The sequence below is a fragment of the Epinephelus fuscoguttatus genome, linkage group LG16, assembly GCF_011397635.1.
Source record: "Epinephelus fuscoguttatus linkage group LG16, E.fuscoguttatus.final_Chr_v1".
Lineage (NCBI taxonomy): Eukaryota > Metazoa > Chordata > Actinopteri > Perciformes > Serranidae > Epinephelus > Epinephelus fuscoguttatus.
In genome coordinates, this window is record NC_064767.1 from 42011275 (window position 1) to 42030836 (window position 19562).

General features: G+C 39.7%; 1 protein-coding gene across 3 annotated transcripts; it reads right to left on the minus strand.

Moving 5' to 3' along the window:
• Positions 1-5023: 5023 nt before the first annotated feature.
• Positions 5024-19119, minus strand: LOC125904005 (uncharacterized). 3 transcript variants are annotated; one of them, XM_049601264.1, is made up of 18 exons: positions 18853-19119; positions 16222-16393; positions 15723-16060; positions 15588-15635; positions 15413-15493; positions 15236-15301; positions 14620-14680; positions 14480-14530; positions 14064-14108; positions 13914-13978; positions 13751-13784; positions 13481-13537; positions 13341-13379; positions 13081-13234; positions 12876-12986; positions 9977-12756; positions 9673-9831; positions 5024-9535 (listed from the first exon to the last, which is right to left on the minus strand). In XM_049601264.1, exons 5-16 carry the CDS (start codon positions 15484-15486, stop codon positions 12647-12649), a joined length of 867 nt encoding a protein of 288 aa, XP_049457221.1. In that variant the 5' UTR covers positions 15487-15493; positions 15588-15635; positions 15723-16060; positions 16222-16393; positions 18853-19119; the 3' UTR covers positions 5024-9535; positions 9673-9831; positions 9977-12646. The 3 variants fall into 3 exon arrangements, with proteins under 3 accessions (XP_049457221.1, XP_049457223.1, XP_049457220.1); XM_049601266.1 differs by having other exon boundaries at positions 15723-15857; positions 17756-19119; XM_049601263.1 differs by having other exon boundaries at positions 17756-19119.
• Positions 19120-19562: the final 443 nt, after the last annotated feature.

Sequence of the window (19562 nt, forward strand, 5' to 3'; positions counted from 1 at the left end):
TAAATTTCCATTGTTATGCGAATGATACACACTTGTATTTATCTATGAAGCAAGAAGAAAGTAATCAAATAACTAAACTTCATAATTGCCTTAAAGACATAAAAACCTGGATGAGCACCAATTTCCTGATGTTAAATTCAAACAAAACTGAAGTTATTGTTCTTGGCCCCAAACAACTCAGAGACTCTTTAACTGATGACATAGTTTCTCTAGATGGCATTGCTCTGGCCTCTAGCACTACCGTAAGAAACCTCGGAGTAACATTTGATCAAGATTTGTCTTTTAATTCACATTTAAAACAAACCTCACGGACTGCATTTTTTCATCTGCGTAATATTGCGAAAATTAGGCCTATCCTGAACTGAGAAGATGCGGAAAAATTGGTCCACGCTTTACCTCAAGGCTGGATTACTGTAACTCTCTATTATCAGGTAGCTCTAGTAAGTCCTTAAAAACTCTCCAGCTAGGGGCGTCGGTGGCTTAGTGGTAGAGCAGGCACCCTATGTACAAGGCTATTGCCACAGCGGCCCGGGTTCGACTCCAGCCTGTGGCCCTTTGCTGCATCTCACTCACTCTCTCTCTCCCCCTTTCACGCGTGTCTGTTTTATCAATTAAAGGCTTGAAAATGCCCCCCCCCCCCAAAAAAAACTCTCCAGCTAATTCAGAATGCAGCGGCACGTGTACTAACAGGAACTAAGAAACAAGATCATATTTCTCCTGTTTTAGCTTCTCTGCACTGGCTCCCTGTAAAATCCAGAATTTAAAATCCTACTGTTAACTTATAAAGCTCTAAATGGTCAAGCTCTGTCATATCTTAGAGAGCTCATAGTGCCATATTATCCCACCAGAACACTGCGCTCTGAGAACGCAGGGTTACTCGTGGTCCCTAAAGTCTCCAAAAGTAGATCAGGAGCCAGAGCCTGCAGCTATCAGGCTCCTCTCCTGTGGAATCATCTTCCTGTTGCGGTCTGGGAGGCAGACACCCCTTGCGTTCGGAAAGTCTTTTTTGCTTAGGAAGGTTCCTAGCTGAGTGAAATGACCCGGAAGTATTTTAGCGGCTGCCATGATAAGAGCTGTTCGAATTCTCTAAACACTAAGGAAAGGAGGTTCAATGCTTCCTTTCAGATCTCCTTTAGCATAGGAAAGGAGATAATTCCATCCCACAAGTCATTGCGGCGGCAATATTTACGCACCATTCACAAACTCAAATGATGAGGAAAGAAAAAGATCAATATGACCGAGAAAGGAAGGAGATCTACTGCATCTCAAAACATTGGCATCGGCTATGCTTATGGCATAGATAGATAGATAGATAGATAGATAGATAGATAGATAGATTCAAGAGTATTATCTAGACCTGCTCTATATGTAAAGTGCCCTGAGATGACTTTTGTTGTGATTTGGCACTATGTAAATAAAATTGAATATAAAAAATAGATAGATAATCAATGAAGTACTGTTGCTGTGCCTCATGCGTAAATGCGCATATACTTGGCGTATCTGGAGATTTAAATAATCAATGAAGTTACTGCTTCCCACTTTTTATTCCCCTGTACAGTGTTTCCCTGCAGAGCTACAGTGGAAGGATCATAACAAAAAATACAAAAGACTGTAACGTTAAAAGATATCTGCCTGAGGTTATTAAATACCTGCAGCGAGCACCCCACCCCACCCCACCCCAACCCCGCAGCAGAAACAATAAGCACGTTTCCCCATAAAGAGAGACGCTGTGTACATTTACGCACGAGGCACAGCAGCGTCCCTTTTATTATTAATATTATTATTATTTATTAGTCTATCTATTTATTAGTGCAGTAGGGCCACATAATATTGATTTAACAATAAAGGCCAAACACAAGTTAATTACTGGTTGTGGTCTAATTTTGCCTCCAATTGCCCATTTGAAGAAGAAAATGGAAAAAGTACGTGGATTTCCATTCTTTTTTTATTCACACGGAAAAACAAAATAATGCATTTAATATCTATTTATCCTGTTATAAAACAAACAAGTTGAACACAGCTGTGGACGGAGGGGACACGCACCGTAACATATGCTCAGTTAGCATCAGTCATTTATTCATTTGAGCGTTGTTGTATTGTCAGCCTTTAGTAATATCATTAATTCATTTTACTACTTGGGATTCAGATGGGTGAGTGTGAGCAAACATTCTCAATGTGACAATTTCGTTTCAGTTTGTGGCTTCAGCCTATATTCATTTTTTTAATTCAATTCCGACCTTAGTAATTAAACAATATCTTTCACCGTGTTGTCCACATTTATATATCCTGCATGAAACAACACGATGAGAACGTACGCCCCAAACATTCTCATCTTGTGCATTTTGTAGTCCATCTTCAGAATTGTAGTTTCACCACAGCAGACCCACGTCAATAACATCCGTCGTCGCATGATGACGTAGCCCAACGTAAGTGCGGTCGGATTTTCTCAGCTCCGCGGTTCTCTTTTCCTAAGTCCTTATGAATTCTCCTACTCATCTTTCCTTGACCTCATGACGTTTCCCACCGAGGTCAAGGAGTAGTGATTAGGAATAGACGATAGTCTCCACATTTAAGACTAGACTTAAGACTTTCCTCTTTGATAAAGCTTATAGTTAGGGCTGGCTCAGGCTTGCCTTGTACCAGCCCCTAGTTAGGCTGACTTAGGCCTAGTCTGCCGGAGAACCCCCTATAATACACCGGGCACCTTCTCTCCTTCTCGTATCCTATTACTGCATCTTGCTTACTCGGCCATTCTGGATGTCACTAACTCAGCTTCTTCTCCAAAGCCTTTGTGATTCACTGTCTCTCAAGTTAACTCATATTGCAGCGGTGCCTGGATAGTGTGACGTGTGTGGTTGTGCTGCTGCCGTGGTCCTGCCAGATGCCTCCTGCTGCTGCTGTCATCATTAGTCATACTTCTACTGTTACTTTTAGGGTTGGGAATCTCTCTGTGATAGACGATTCGATACGTATCTAGATACACGGGTTACGATATGATTCAAAAACGATATATTTTTAATACAGAACGATTCGATACGATTGGATACAGTGTAGGAACGATACAATTCGATACGATTCGATTCTATGGTTAACATTTGTTGATGTAGACATTAATAATACATTACAAAATAAAGAAGCCAATTCTATAAAAGTGACATTCAGTATTTTCAAATTTGTAAAAGACCACATCCCCAAGCATTGTTGCTGTATGGCACTGGCAAAAATAAAATAAAAAGACAAACAACAACAACAAAATCACATGTCAAATGTATTTATTTTTAGACATGGACCAAAAAAAGACTTGAACAGAACAATGAACATCATTTTGTTGGATGGGATCAATATAAAAATGAGAAGAAGTTTTAAACTTCAAGTGAAGTGAACTTTAAGTAAAATTTAAGTGTTTTAAACCTACTTGTGTTGTTTTTATGGTATTGTCTGTGTTTTTGTATGTATCTTATATGGACTTGAGTCTGGAATAAAGTTTATTATAACGCTGTACAATATAAACATAAAGCAGAATAAAATAATAACATGCAATGTAGGAGCAGAATCTGACATCTGTTAATAGTTGATATCATGGACTGTGATGACTAGCAGCTTATCACTGATGCATGTCAGGCTATTTCTCTGTGTTTGCTACACTCTGTCATTTATAAAAAGATAAATCACTTTTCTATAATACATCAATGATATTTCAATGATATTTCAATGGAATAAATTACTTATTGACTTATTCATACTTCAAAAACAGCATCAATAAGTGATTAACATAAGGGGGGATCAAAATAAAATACATAAATAAAATAAAAATCAACCAGCCACCCTCCTCCTCTGACAAGTAAAGAACAGTCCCTAAAGTGCGCTGAGGTTTGTGGAAATGTGAACTGCTCGTTTCTCCTCTGACACGTCACATACCTGTTTGCTGCTAGGGCTTGGCTGGTATTTTTGGGCAGTCATGACACCGATGAAGACTTCTTGGACCTGGAGCCGGGCTTCTCGATCGCCGGCCGGTAAGCTGTTATCATGCGCCGCCGTATTTGACAGGAATACGTATTTCTGTCTGTGTCTGTGACCCCGCGTTCAACTCACAACCGGCAGGATTCACCTTTAGTTTCTGCTGCGGCTTGGCTGCTCCCTGGTTTATCCAACCAGCATTAGCTTCTGTTCCTCATCTCCACTGGTCAAGCTGGCGCTGATGTTTACATCCATTATCGTTGTCAGTAATGCCTGGTACAGAGCATGCCGCCGGGCCGGCTCTCGCATTGTTTTCGAGATGCAAACTGTTAAAGCCAGTCAACTGATTGCTAGTCTCGCGATACCCGAATCCATGACTCTACAATTGATTCATCTAAGGATTCATGGCGGATTCGTATCGATTGAGGAGGCTGCTACCGACGTAGCCGTATCAGAGAGCATGGATACCAAGAGGCGAAGCTCCGTTGAATTTTTGCCAACAGCCACTAGGGGCGCTACCGCCATTTTGGACTGTTGAGCTTGGACTGTTGTGCCCAGACAACATGCAAGATGTCAGGGGAGAGGAGAAAAAAAGTAAAAGAAAACATTATAGTGCAATTAACTGCAACAACTATCAGTGGAGCACCCCGCACCTGGCCTTCCACCGTTTCCCGAAGGATCCCGACAGGTAAGAACTCCTGAGGTGTAAGTTTTAAAGTGTTTTAAAGGGCCAGTGTGTAATATTTGGCATGGTTTATTGTCAGTCTGAATCTGAATCTGAATATTCTACCCATTAATATGTTTATACAAGTGTATGATCGCTATAAAATAAAATTCATTTGGTTTTCGTAGCCTTATAATTATGTTTATATATATATATATATATATATATATAGCAAGGGCCTTGCTTTAGAGAGGTCGCCATCTTGCGCCGCCATGTATGTACGGCAGACCGAGTGGACAATCCAGCCAGCCAGAGAACGCGTTTTGTGTGTATAAATGAACCAACGAAGACAGCGGAAGGAAGGAAGAAGGATGAAGAAACAGCAGAGTGTTAGTAGTTCGTCGATAGAGAGTAGTGAAAAGGTTTTTTTAGTTATAAAGTTTGCGAATGGACCACACTTACCACGCAATAGGAGAGAATGAACCCCAACCGTCTTCTGCGAGGAAAAGAAGACGCAACTTCACTCCTTGTGATGCACTCTCTGTGGCGCTTTTCCTCCTGATGATATATCTCCCCAACAATGGCAGCAGTAGCACCAAATTCCATTATGTGCATTCAGCCTCTCTTCTCACCCGCTCAGCATCAAACACATGGAGTTCCTCATCTGTATGCTCCGGCTCAAACAGGTATGGCTCTGGGTCTGTGTCCACTACAAGAAACTCTTCAAAATCACGTTCAAAGTCGTCCATTGCAGCTACTATAGTCCGGAGATATTGCTAGGTTAAATAAACAGCTGAGCACTGTTTACCGGCTACGCTGTCAGTCAGTGTGCGGGCTGGAGATTGGCGGAGCTGAGAGGGGCGGTGGGGTCCCCACCAAGTATGGTAAACGAGTATATGTGTAAAGTTATGAGAAAGAGTCAGAGTTTGGAACAGAGTGGAGTGTTACCAGAGTTTCTGGAGTGCTCAATTAAACGGGCCTTTTTCCCGAACGCTCCTCTGGTCTCCTGCTCGTGAGGGATTCATTACAATATCGTAACATGGTTTAGATATCTAAATAAACATTCACCTCGGTGCTAGATAGACCTACTCCTGAAAAAGTCGTGCGCAAGGCTTTTTGTCCCTACGAGGCCGCCATCATTTACCCGACAGGAGGGGTGAGCGAGTGAGCCCTGCAATCTAGAATTTGACCACTGATGTCACTGTTTTCAACCCATTTTACACACTGGCCCTTTAACCACTGTGGAACTGTCGTAAAGCGGAATCCGTGACTAGCTGCAATCTGTCGTAAAGACTCTACTCTCATTGAGGGGCACTTTCTGTTCAAGTACTGTCTTTTTGGTTGCCTTTTCCTAAAGTCTCAAATTAATTGGGACTTATTGTCTCATTTTTTTATTTATTCATTTATTTATTTTTATTTCATTTAATTTTTACAATCTTTTTTGTGCAGAGTTAAAGGGGTTTTTTCCCCGTTAAAGGGTTTTTTTTGGGGAGTTTTTCCTTATCCGCTGCGAGGGTCATAAGGACAGAGGGATGCCGTATGCTGTAAAGCCCTGTGAGGCAAATTGTGATTTGTGATATTGGGCTGTATAAATAAAATTGATTGATTGAAATTGAATTGAGAGCGGGACTAAGGCTTATTTAAGATGATGCCTCACCAGGGAGATGTTTTATTAATCTCTACTTTTGCTTTCCCTACACTAGTTCAAACTCCTTTTCTCTCGCTCTCTATCCCCACTTTCTTTTTCCCTATTCCTCTGTTTAATTGTCTGCTTAGCTGGATCCCTATTAGCTGGGACTTAAATTCCAATTTCTTCTACTTTTTCTTTCTTTGTTTCTTTTCTCTTTCCTACTTCTCCTATTATCTGTAAGGTCAGTTTATTATAATGGAAATTAAATGATTTTGTGGCAGCTCTTTTTCTTATGCATTCATTCTGTCCCATCACAAAATCTGCAGACTGAGCTCTGTCTTGTTGTCATGACTTTGTTCTGCTTTTGTGTGTGTACGTGTGTGTGTGAACTTGTATACTTGTGTTGTCCGCACTCCTAGAATATCTAAAGAATCTGGTTGTCGCTCATTTCAATTCAAAGCTCCGTCTGATTGGAACAATCTCCCATGCCAGCTTAGGTCTACTACTTCTTTTCATAGTTTCAAAGCATCACTTGTAATTCATTTGCAAACTCCCTGTTCCTGTTTCTGATTTTTTATTCCTTTATTTTATTTCTTATTTACTTTTTTGTTCATATAATTGTTCTATTTTCTATATTAATTGTATTAATCGATATTTTTGACTTTCTTTTTCCTAGTTGTAAGCATGGATATTACTAAGGTGATCACTAAGTTGAGATTTGGCTGTTTATGGAGTAGCTGGGGTTAGGAGAGCCTTGTCTGTGTTTGTGTCTGTGGAAGCGTGCGTGTGTATGTTACAAGTCCTGTAAAGTGCTACACTGTATGTCTTTTCATTTTTTGACTTTGTATTATTTTTATCATTTTGCAGAAGGACCCTCTCAAAAATGAGATGATTCATCTCAAGGGGCTATCCTGAATAAATAAATCTCAAAATAAATCTCAAATCTCAATAAAGGCACATTTGACTGGTTTTTTTTTCAGCATATAGACCACATTAGACTGGGTCCAGATCAAAAACCACTATGTGTAGACCTCTCAAATCTGGACTGGATTATCCTACAGAGGCTAAACATTCATTCAGACACAGTTTCTGATCTGTGAAACCTTTATTGTATTTGTGAGAATGACAAAAACGGGACATTTCCATTTTTTAAATATCTTTTTTTTTCAGATTAAACCATGTCTCTCCATCTCATTTCTGATGGACATGAAGATCTCTTTCTCACTGCAAAACAGTAAAAAAGTTATCTCTTGAGAAACATTAAACACATCTTCATCGACTGGTCAATTGGGAAATATCCTATAAAAGTCATGATTTGCACTTACCTTTCCTTCATCTGGCCATGGTCCACTTTTGTCACAGCTTCCGTCACCGTCAGTTTGCAAACCTCTTCCAAAGCCTTTATTGTTGCCTTTAGCTATTAGTGTTATTATTTCTCATTTGAACAATACAATTACAGTAATTATCACAATTATGAATACCTGATTGATTAAAATAGTTTGTTGGCTTTACTAACATCTGCCATCATTTCAGACCCTGTTCTTGTTCTCCCGGCCACCAGTTGTCCTCTTTGTGTTCCTCCCTTTCCTCATCACCTGACCTCCCATCTACCTGCAGACATGATTCTGACCCTACCCAATTATCCAGAGTTTACATATTAGACCTGCTTATCACTTGTCACATAGTACTGTATATTGTATCTCCTACAGACATTACAAAAACGAAGCTAATTCGGGTGTTACATTGGTTTACTATTAATTATTCAGGTGTGCTATAAGTACATCCATTGCATACCACAATACATTTATTTTTGTAAGGCATAAGGCTGTAGCCACTCTATTTTGCATGAACTGCCTTCCTGCAATGAGTCTTAGCTACTTTTTTTTTTTTTTAAAGCTCTTTTGCTCGACCCTTTAGTTTTTCAGTTTGTTGGTGTCTTGTACAATAACTGCTAACAATTAAACCTATGTCCCTAAATGCTCCATTTTCCTGAGTTTCTCATTCATCTTTTAATAACTCTCTTCGCGTAACTTATCTGAAAATGTACTGCACTATACGGTTAAGCAGAAGGTTAAAGATTGACATTAGAAATATTTGATCTTCATAGAACAGAAAAGTACACATCTTCTGAGGTCAAATCTTTATTACCAACGCTTCTCTTAATTGTACTATGCACAAGTAATAGGAATACTGTCATTCATGTATATAACTTCATAAATTTAAGTCAAACAGCTGTTGACCTACCTCTGACAGCATCACATTAAGTATGTATTTGATCCTGTCAAAAGACACCATGGTGCAGACTTCTATAGAGAATGTGTCACAGCTGTCAAGGAAGTCTGACAGGTACTTCACAATCTTGTCCAGCTGCACATCATCATCGAAGATGATTGGGACCCACCTATCTTTAAAAGAAAAGTGGGACTCCTCCTCACTGGACAGAATGGCCTGAAAACTATTAATTTTGAATTCATTATGAAAGTAATTAAACATGAATATTTAAAAATGTCCATTCTTATCTGCTCACACACAGTGGTGGTGTTAGCCATAGCCATGTCTCAGCCTATTTCATCAGTTCCATTGACAGCAAGAGGGAAGAATACCCCAAAGAGTGGCTTTCTTTCCACAGTGGACATATGTGCCTTTAAATCTCTGCAATGAAACTTGCTTTACTGTAAAACTAATTGACTTAACTACTATGGTATCAAAATGTGCTGATACAAAGTGTTTACGGTAATAATGACAATACGCGTTATCTGATACAGCGCTATGCCAAACATATTTGCAAAGCCCCACAATTCCACAATTTTGTTGAGGTCTAGTGCAGTCCATGTAAGGAGGATGGTGTACAGCTGTTTCCTCACTGAACTTGCACTTTCTCCATAAAATTAGTAATTGGTTAATGGGTGTTTTCATTATCACATTTTATAACAGGGTGATACATTATAAATGGATCAGGTTAGATGTTGCTCGGTAATTTCATAGTTGTTTTTAGTAAAATTGTTCCATGGGAACAATATATGGGAAAGTAATGACATGTTAGACTTACCCTCAGCTTTCCATCAGCTCCATTGTGGTCCACAATGGCTAACTTTACACTTAGCCTTAAGTTTCTTTTTCATTAATGTGTCAGTGATAAAAACATCCCCCTTGCCAGGGTTGAGCAGTTCCTCAAGGCCATCATAAAAATGCCAGCCTTTGTCAGCGCCCAGTTTGTGGAATGCCAAGTGATTATTTGTGCCCAAGTGGTACGTCACTGCAGCTGGCTCGTACCTTTGTGGGTGCTGACAGTATAGCAGAAAAATGTGATGACCACTCACAAATGAATTCAAACTACATTAGAATAGCAATGTAAACAAATAAAATCAGTGACAATAACATGTACAAGTGTGACACAGTAAAGTGTTAAGTATTTACTTACTTCCCACCAAGAACTGTCACCAGGTGTGGCAAGGCTGTAGGATGTAGCTTGTGACTGAGATTGGCTTTGTGTATCACTGAGACCAGTAACACACATGGCTGTCCATTCACAAAGACACACTGCAGTGTCTGCTCACTGTCAGTGCATGGGGCAGGACCTCTGTTGAGATAAAAGTTAGAAAACAAATATTATAGAACTATGAAAATGTCAGACTAAACCGACAACTAGGCAGGAGAGCTGTGTAACTGCATTCAAGAGAATGGTCTGTATGATTCAAACAACTGTTTGCATACTGTATACTTACCTTTTGCATGGAGCTGTAAGGGACGCATTCATCCACCTGTCAACATCTTCCTGTAAAGTACTGAAGTCTTCACACCTTAAAATAAATAAATAAATCACATGTAAGATATGTAGATTAACATAAATATGACCAGTCTCTATCTTTGTTAACTTAAATGAACCAATATTTGTAGTTTTAGAATAAATTATACTATTTCTCGCAAGTAAAGTCATTTGATTAACAAAAAAACATGCACTGATTTTCATTTGACAGAATTAAATAATCCTTACAAGATATCAATACTGTTGACTCGCCTTCTCACAACAGAACAAGCTGCATTCTTGCACTTTTGCATGATTTCTGTTGTCATGAGATACTCAAGACGACATGCAAACATGTCTTCCTCTGTCCCATAAGCATCTCATGAAGTCCCTTTAAATCGCCCAATGGTGTTTAGCCACAATAATTTCCCCCGGGACCACTCCTTCTTTTCAAAAAGTTCGTGGACTTGTAGTAGGGTGGAAATCCAATTATTGGAACTTGCATTAAGGTCAGTTTTAATCCCAGGTCTCCTCTTAATAGCCATATGAAGCATATACAGGAGGTTGTCCACTGTACATGTATTTGTCATCAACACTGTTTGCTGCTCTATCAACCCTTCTCCCCAATATGGACAGCATCCCTGTCTTTTTTGTAATGGCAGGTGTACTACTGCACCTTTGATGTGACTCTTTGTCTTTGGATGTTTTTGGCTGGCAGATGTTGCAGATTTTGCCACAAGACGCTTTTTTGTTTTTTTGTCTCGGCTGTGCTAACCGGAGCTAAGCTAGTACTAACGTTCATAGTACAACCATTCTGCAAACTAATTAAAGACACATATTTACAGAACTTACCAAGTAGACCAGTCTCCTGGGCAACTTTCACCCAAGCCTGCTCCTTTTTGTTGTGGTCTCTGCAGAGTAGACACGTAGTATCATATAGCTCCGGGTAGCCGCACACCGCAATGATAAGTTTCTCCTTCATCTCGGCATCAACAACTGGACGTCGGGGCGTCAAGACGTCACTGACGACTATGGCAAGATAACCACCATCGCTGCTTTGTACCTGCTCTGGAAGTCCCAGATGCGTCGGAGGGCCAAACGCCGTCGTTTTTGGGTTCACCCTATCCTGCAGAAGCGCATCCAGCTCGGCGAGTTTCACCACCTCCTCCAGGAACTCTGTCTGGATGATAGCCGCTTTCAGCAGTACTTCAGGCTGACTGGGGCCCAGTTTGAGGACCTGTTGGCGAGGGTTGGCGCCAGGATCTCCCAGCAGGACACCAACCACAGCTGCTCCATTTCAGCTGCGGAGCGTCTGTCCATCTGTCTCCTGTGAGTAGCAGTTTATTGTTGTTGACACACGCCAGTGACATCGGGAGAATCTCAACGCTGATTGGCTTTCGCGGCACAGCGTCACGCGAATTCGCCTCAAAAGTTCAAGACTATATGGCTGCAGCCTGGAGCCTCTCGTCTCATGGCTCTCGTCTCATGATCTCTCCTCTGGTGATAAAGTAGCCACGCACCCCGAGCTTCTAAATTTCAGAATAAAAGTTCGCGCCTGACACTATAGTTATTGTATTTTGTAAAGCTCGCGACTGACAATATAGTTGTTTTAAACATAATATTGTATTTTGTAATGTATTTTAGGAGTCCTGGTAGATTTTCCTGCTTCTAAATTTCAGAATAAAAGCTCGCGCCTGACACTATAGTTATTGTATTTTGTAAAGCTCGCTACTGACAATATAGTTGTTTTAAACGTAATATTGTATTTTGTAATGTATTTTAGGAATCCTGGTAGATTTTCCTGGTAGAAAAGTTGTGTTATACATATGACTGCAGCCTGGAGCCTCTCCTCTCATGACTTCTCCTGTGTTATACATATGACTGCAGCCTGGAGCCTCTCCTCTCATGACCTCTCCTGTGTTAAACATGACTGACTGCAGCCTGGAGCCTCTCTTCTCATGACTTCTCCTGTGTTAAACATATGACTGCAGCCTGGAACCTCTCGTCTCATGACCTCTCCTGTGTTATACATATGACTGCAGCCTGGAGCCTCTCCTCTCATGACTTCTCCTGTGTTAAACATGACTGACTGCAGCCTGGAGCCTCTCGTCTCACGACCTCTCCTGTGTTAAACATATGACTGCAGCCTGGAACCTCTCGTCTCACGACCTCTCCTGTGTTAAACATGACTGCAGCCTGGAACCTCTCGTCTCATGACCTCTCCTATTGTATTTTAGGAATCCTGGTTGAAAAGTTGTTTTATACATAGTATTGAATCCTCTTCGATGTACTGTTGCTTTGTGTTGCTTTTACATGTTGTCCTTTCATAAAATCATTTTATTTTTATGTAAAGCACTTTGAGTTGCATTTTGTCTGAAATATGCTATACAAATAAACTTGCCTCGCCTTGCCTCAGTGTTATTGTGTGTCTCAGCTTGCAGGCTCTGTAGATATCTGCCTGGCACTGCTGCTTGTCCTGTTCACGTGTTAGTTGACACACGTATGCACACATACATGCACGCACATTCACACTACAGGATAAGCACTTGTCATAATAATTTCCCTATGATGTGTGAAAGGAATATATAATACATATATAAAATATATAAATAAAACAAGTCTTTTAAAGAATGCAGCTTTTTTTATTTCTTCATTCAAAACATCCAGACTGCAGCTGGCAGAACTGGCTGCAAAATCCAGGGTGGGGATCGTCTGAATAAATCCCCCGGAGCTCTCCCAACTTTCCACGTCCAACATAACCTGTGGGTATAGCAATAACAAAACAATAGCATATTCATGTGCATGGTGTTAAGATTTCTTAACATAAAGTCATTTTACTTTTGAACATTTGAATTCTGTTAAAAGCACAGTGTGAATACCTGGCATGCAGCTCTTAAATGTGCAGTTGCACTGAATGCAGTTTTGTACAGAGTACATGGTGTAGAACTCCTGCTTGTACATGCTGGAGAACTTGCTCCAAGTAGCAACACCTGTGTAACAAATTATGGGATTATCAAATTTCATGTGAGAAATGTGCTGAGACGTTGAAAGTCTGCAACTATCAAAAGCATAATTTTTACTCACTGTCAAGCCACAGAAAGTGTGCTCTCTCCCTGAACCACTTATTAGAGACAATGTCTCTAAAACAGGAGCACACTAGGGCCAAGGTAAGCAGTGCTGCATAACAATCATGGAGGACCACCTCCAGAAGTATTTCCTCCAGACAAATTCTTGGCATCTGAAAAGGATATCAATGAATGTCAAAATCACTTATAGTACTTTTTCATTTAATCATGTATTTCAGAACAATTTATTTCATACATCATGCTCAGTTCCATACTGACCTCCAGTATCCCCCTTTGATGTAACAGGTTGACAGTTTCCTGAATGAGCACATTATTTATCATTTCGAGATTTCATTAGGTAGACTGTTGGTAGTATTTTGACCCAAACATACTATCAGGTTAACTTCAACCACACTCACCGACTCTTCCAGAGGGATTGTCCTGGGCCTCTTTGCCTCCTGCAAATCTACCGTTATCTGTACACAGATGACAATTTAATTATCACAGGGTAAAAAAGATAAAACAGAGCTGTTTAAAAACACAAGGCCATAAAAAACTGACCAATTACCCACAAACTTATTTTAATATGTCAGTAAAAAGTGATATCAATCATAAAATAAAGAACCTTTAACATGCAGATCATATCATTAGATTTGTCAACAACCAGACTATCAAGATGTGATTCTTACGGTGGGATCTTCAGCTGTCCTTTTCTGTGCTAACCTTTAAAAGAAAAAGATTTTTTAATGACATGCTAGAAATTAGGAACAATACTTTTATCTACATGCCTTTTGGCATTATGTTACACATTTTTATGTTACAGTTGTAAATGTGATAAAAAAAAAATCATACCAGACAACTGAATGACCAGACAGGAGCAACAGGCACCACCATGTCCTGATTGTGGCCATGTCATCCTGGAAATACAATAATACAAACACTGAAGTCATGTTCTACAAAACAATGCACCATAATGTGCCTGGGCATTTTTTGGACACTTACATTTGTGAAGTCAAAATCTCCCCCCAGCACAATGTAAAGAGCATACTGTAATAAAAACAGAAAACTTATCAGTCTATACAAATCTTGTAAAAACATTCGAACCTATGTTCCACCAGTATTTAAATCAAAGATGAGATCTACAGCCAAGTATTAAACACCTTGCAAGGCATTGGGTGACCACATTACAGATTCTGTTAATACAAACATTTTTTGAGACAAAAGACAATCAGAAGAATGCAACACACACACCACTTGCTCTGTCTCTTCAATGGTGCTGGGCACGAAATCCCCTGGACACAACTTCACCTTTGCAATTATTTATTTGGTGCTGACCAAAACTTCAAACAAATAAATCAGTGCAAAGGTGTGCATAGGAATCCTCTTTACTTTTTCATTTTTGAGACAAAAGACATTACCATTAGCATGAAGATCCCACAGGCACTGTCATCTTGCTGTCTTGGGAGACCCTGAAAGTAAGAAATACACTAAGAAACCATTCAACACACTTCATTAATGGAAAATTAATCAACAATAAAATAGATAGAAACCTATTTACTTTGATGTCCTTGCTGTGGATCACTGTCCATTCTTCTGGGACAATCGTTTGTGCAAGTTTACTGCAATTAAAGTATTAATCAGCATTTTAAGTACTAATCAACATTCCAAAAACAGACAATAAAGCATTCCTGAGGACGAGGGCTTAGTAAGTAGAACTGATAACATCAGTGCTTACTGAACAACTTTATGAGGTCAAGAACAGACCACAGCACCATGCTTACTGAACAACTTTATGTGGTCAGGAACGGACCACAGCACCATGCTTACTGAACAACTTTATGAGGTCAAGAACGGACCACAGCACCAAGAATAACTATAAAAACTTATGCCACTGAAACCTGCAAATCGGAATGTATCGTTCATCACCAAAGCCAATTGAGGCTTTTGGATGTTTATGGAAGAGGGAGTCTAGGAAAAGAATGCGTCTCTCTCTCAGCTTAAAGACCTGTCAAAATATATATTTTAGGTATATAAATGTCAACAAAAGTAAAATCCCTTTACAAATTTAAGATAAAAAGGGTTTCTACAAAGAATTATTTTTTCCACTCTTGCACAGGAGTCACTTTAAATTTCTGTGCAAAACTAATGGTCATATAATAAAACTGGAGACGCACACAAAGCATGTAGTGTCCAGGTTTCCAAATAGGTATGAGAATGAAATCCCTGTTTGCCAAATCGTTCTGAAAGAGAAATCAGGAACACATAGAAAAGCCCAGTAAAACAGATTTGAATCCATTTAAAAAACGTGATTAGGTAAACACATCCACACACAAAAATAAAGTCATGTTTACCGGAAAAGATGAGGTATCTGGGCAAAGTGATGGTAGCCATGTTGGAACCACATAGCAATCCACTGCATATACATCCTTTCCCTTATGGCACAAATATCATTTGAAAAGCAGTGAGGTTGGAAACACATCCAAATTCAAGCATTTTATACTGTATGTCTTAAAGTAATTTATTTACCTGTGACCAGGCTATTTGGGTGATGATCTGAAAACAGCAATTTGCTATCTGTATGGAGCAAAAAAATATACTAATATAAAACACTAGGCATAACAAGTGTGCTATACACAACTACTTTGTCAAAGTTGTCCTTACTGTGGACTCCAAAGGCTGTGCAAAGCCCAGGGTCAAAAAGTCATCCCGTTTCAACGTAACTGGATGTATTTCAGTCATCTGGGTCCGTATAATGGCTTCATCTGGGTTTCTTCTGGGGTCCAAGACATATTTCAGCTAGAGAAGAGTATCACTCACACACACACACACACACACACACACACACACACACGTCCTCACCAGTACAGACAGTGGCCGGCAGATTTGCAAATGCCTCTCTGCATCCTGCCTTCTGACAGTTGTTCTACTGCAGAAAGGGCAGTGGAAGTGGCCACTGCTTCCAGTCCTGCAGGCCTGACTGCATTTGGTTATGTAAAAATCTATGAAGAGACAAAGGCATCATGTCCAACATTGTGTGTTTTCCCTGTAAAATAAAACTAACTAGTATGTGATGTTATTAAGGGTAAGCTTACTTAGCAGCAGTGGTTACAAGCAAACAAGTGATAATGGCATAGCACAAAGCTGATAGAAGGGAACTAACCTTCATGTTGGAGCGCATTTTTTTTATGCACCTCCAAGTGCTGCAAAACCATGGCCTTTGACCGAGGCTTGTACATGCCAGTGGGGCAAAGAGGGCAGTGAAAAAGTGCACAGCACACCATGCATCTTGTCACCTGCGGTGGGTTATTTTTTGGAAAGATGCTGATGTGGACCTGAAGGAACAATATAGGAAAAAGAAACAGCAATCAAAAATTGCTATTGTTAATTGCTCTAGGACACTGTTTCTCACATGGGGGTACAATACAAATTTGCCTATTATATTCATTTATATTTTCATTTATTTATTTATTACGCTCATGGAAACACACAGTCTACATTCAAATCACAAATCATATGTTTCATTACATTCCATGACCAAAAAGGGGTTTGGAGAAAAAGAATCTTATTTTACCAGCCCCTTTATCGAAAAAATTAATTAACAAATATACATAGATGGTCTGTCTGTCTGGTTTTCCAGCACTGTTGTATTTACAAGAAAATTAAGAGAGACAAAATAATCAAATGCCATACACAGCACCACATCATTCAATAACATTTACCTGGTACCTTCATATTTTCTAATTATTTTCTCTTTATTTTTTCTCTTGAACCGAGAGATGTTAATATAACACTTTAAATCATCATCCAATGTATTCCAGTTTAACACCACATACTGAGATACACATTTTCTTTAAAGAAGTTATTGCATACTTATGTTAAAAAAATATTTTTTTTCTATGATTCTTGTCCTCTGAACTAAAAACAAAGACATTTTGTATATTATCTCTGCACTTTGCCCTGAACATAATAACGTCTGTAAACCAACTAGATATTTACATTTTATAATCGTGACCTAAAGAACAATAATAAATAAAGACATCACTTGTCAATTAAGTTCATGATTTCATCTTGAGAACAAATCTTTATTATGATCCCAAAAGAGGGCACTTTGAGTTGATAATTATTTATATGTGCAGAAATGTTCATTTAAATTACATTAAGTAAGGAAATTCTTTCTTTATTCTATTTTGTCTTCAATCTTTATTATAATTTAGTTAATTATTTCTTCTTTTTTTGCAAGCATTTTTAGTAATTTCTCTCTATATTTTATATTATTGTTGTGGTTTTAAATGGTTTTGTGCCTGTCTGTCACTGTTTTCAAATGTTTTTCAGTTACAAAGTTTAACAAATACGACACTGGTGGTCTTACTTTCAACCAAAATTGCTTTACGCTGATTAAGGGTCACTTGGCTGAAAAACAATTTCTCAGGGGGTCCATCACTGAAAAAGTTTGAAAACCACTGCTCTATGTAGGCTAATGTTAGGTAGCCTATTAGCTAAAACAAACCCGGTAAACGCTTAAGTTTCTTCAAATAAAGATGTATGTGTTAACCCAAGGGACACGTAGTATCATCTTACGTGTCAAATGCAACGTTACAAACTATCGGGATGGTTAAAACTGTAAAGTTAAGAGTTTAACCGTTTTATTTTTTTTAAAATGGACAGTAAAGAAACTGGCCTCTTCGGGAATTTACCTGTAACGCCGCTGCCGCTGCCTCCTTCTTCTTCTTCTTCTTCTTCTCCTCTCGGTTTGCATTTTTGACCCTGTAGACTTGCTGTTGGACACGCCCATGTCATGACACGAGAGGTCATGAGACGAGAGCCATGAGACGAGAGGCTCCAGGCTGCAGCCATACCCGTCTCCAAAAGTTCAATATTTTCAACTCGAGCGATGAGGCGTTGGACGCGAATTTCGCGTCTATCGCGCCACGCTGAACGCCTCTATCGCGTCCATCGCGTCGCGCTAGGCGCGTCCATCGCGCGCCCGGCGCGAATTCTCGTCTAATCGCGTCTTTGCATTGACTTTGTATGTAATCTTGACGCGCGAATTCGCGTTTGGTGTGAACGCACAGTTATGACGTCAGTTTTCTCAGTTTGTAGTTTATCTTGGGCCCAAGAACAAAAACCTGAGATCTCAGGAGGAAAAGCACCAAAAAAAAGTTCTCCTCAGTTTCCTACCACCCTCCTAGAACAGCAAATGTCCCGACGCAAAGAAGACGTCTACGAGCAGCGGTGATGACCTTGACCACAGATGAGCAGCTCCTCGGATGTCACAACAGGATCGTTCCTCCAAAAAAAAAACCCAGCCTGCACACAAGTGTGCAGAGCAGTTAGCTTATCACATGCTATAAATTGTCTCTTTTAACTGTCCATCACTTGAAATAAAAACTTTGCATCTTCACCAGGTAAACCCTTACAACCGTAATCATGAACTAAATTGAATGTAAATATCTGCACATATTTGGCTTTTTAACATTTTTTAAAATAACACTTAAGCTTTTAAACACATATCTGACCCTTTTAACATTTTTTTTAAAATACACACACATCAACTTTTAAGCACACTAAATGTGCACAATCGCCCACTGCGCTCTTCCAGGCCCCAATTAAACAAACAACAATGAGCAGCTAAAATAGCTTTTTACCATCGGCCATGTTCACATTGTGTCACACAACCTTATATCCTGACTGGTTTTAAGTTTCACAATCACTCTTAAGATGAAATAACACACAGTTCAACTGTTGCAGACAACCCTCGATGCTAATAGCTAGCTTCGTGTGGCTAACTCACCAGGATAATCCGGACAATGGCGGAAATACCGCCGGAGTTCTTCCTGAAGATTTCTCTCCACAGCTCTTCTTTTCCTCTCTCTGGTGACACGCCAGCTCTAACTTCAACAGTTTAACACAGTTTGAGTTCGTATAACTCTGACCTTAAAGTCTTATTTTGCTGTTTCCAACTACAAACCACCTGTCTTAGCTGCGTGTTGCCGTGCAGAGACAAGACAAGAGACTCCTCCGTAGTGTGTGTGTGAGGCGTTCAGGGAACCTCTGGACATTTACAGCATCCACCAATAAAATAACCTGGGTTACACTGGAGCTTCAGAAAATCTCCTGCTCTTCTATGTAGCTTTGATGCCAGAACGACATTTTTTGTTGTGCGGAACCAATTTTCAACCATGGCATTACTGTCTCTTGTTTTTGCCAAGATGTTTCAGCATAACACCTGACCAAAGGGGAACTGTACCTGCATAATCTAAAAGAATGTCCAACTGTCCAACAACATTGGAGAATGTTACAATGATCACAGTAACTGAAACCTCCTCATTCTGCTGAGGGTTAATGATGATCACGTGGGGGCACTTCATCTGTTCCAATGTGTGTTCACTAAATACTAGGGAGGACTCTTGCCTTGCCTATGCAGGATCCTTCCTTGGGAGGAGGATTCTTGACTTTGAGAAACATCCCATGTCTGTCTGCCGCTTTGGTTCCAGTAAACAA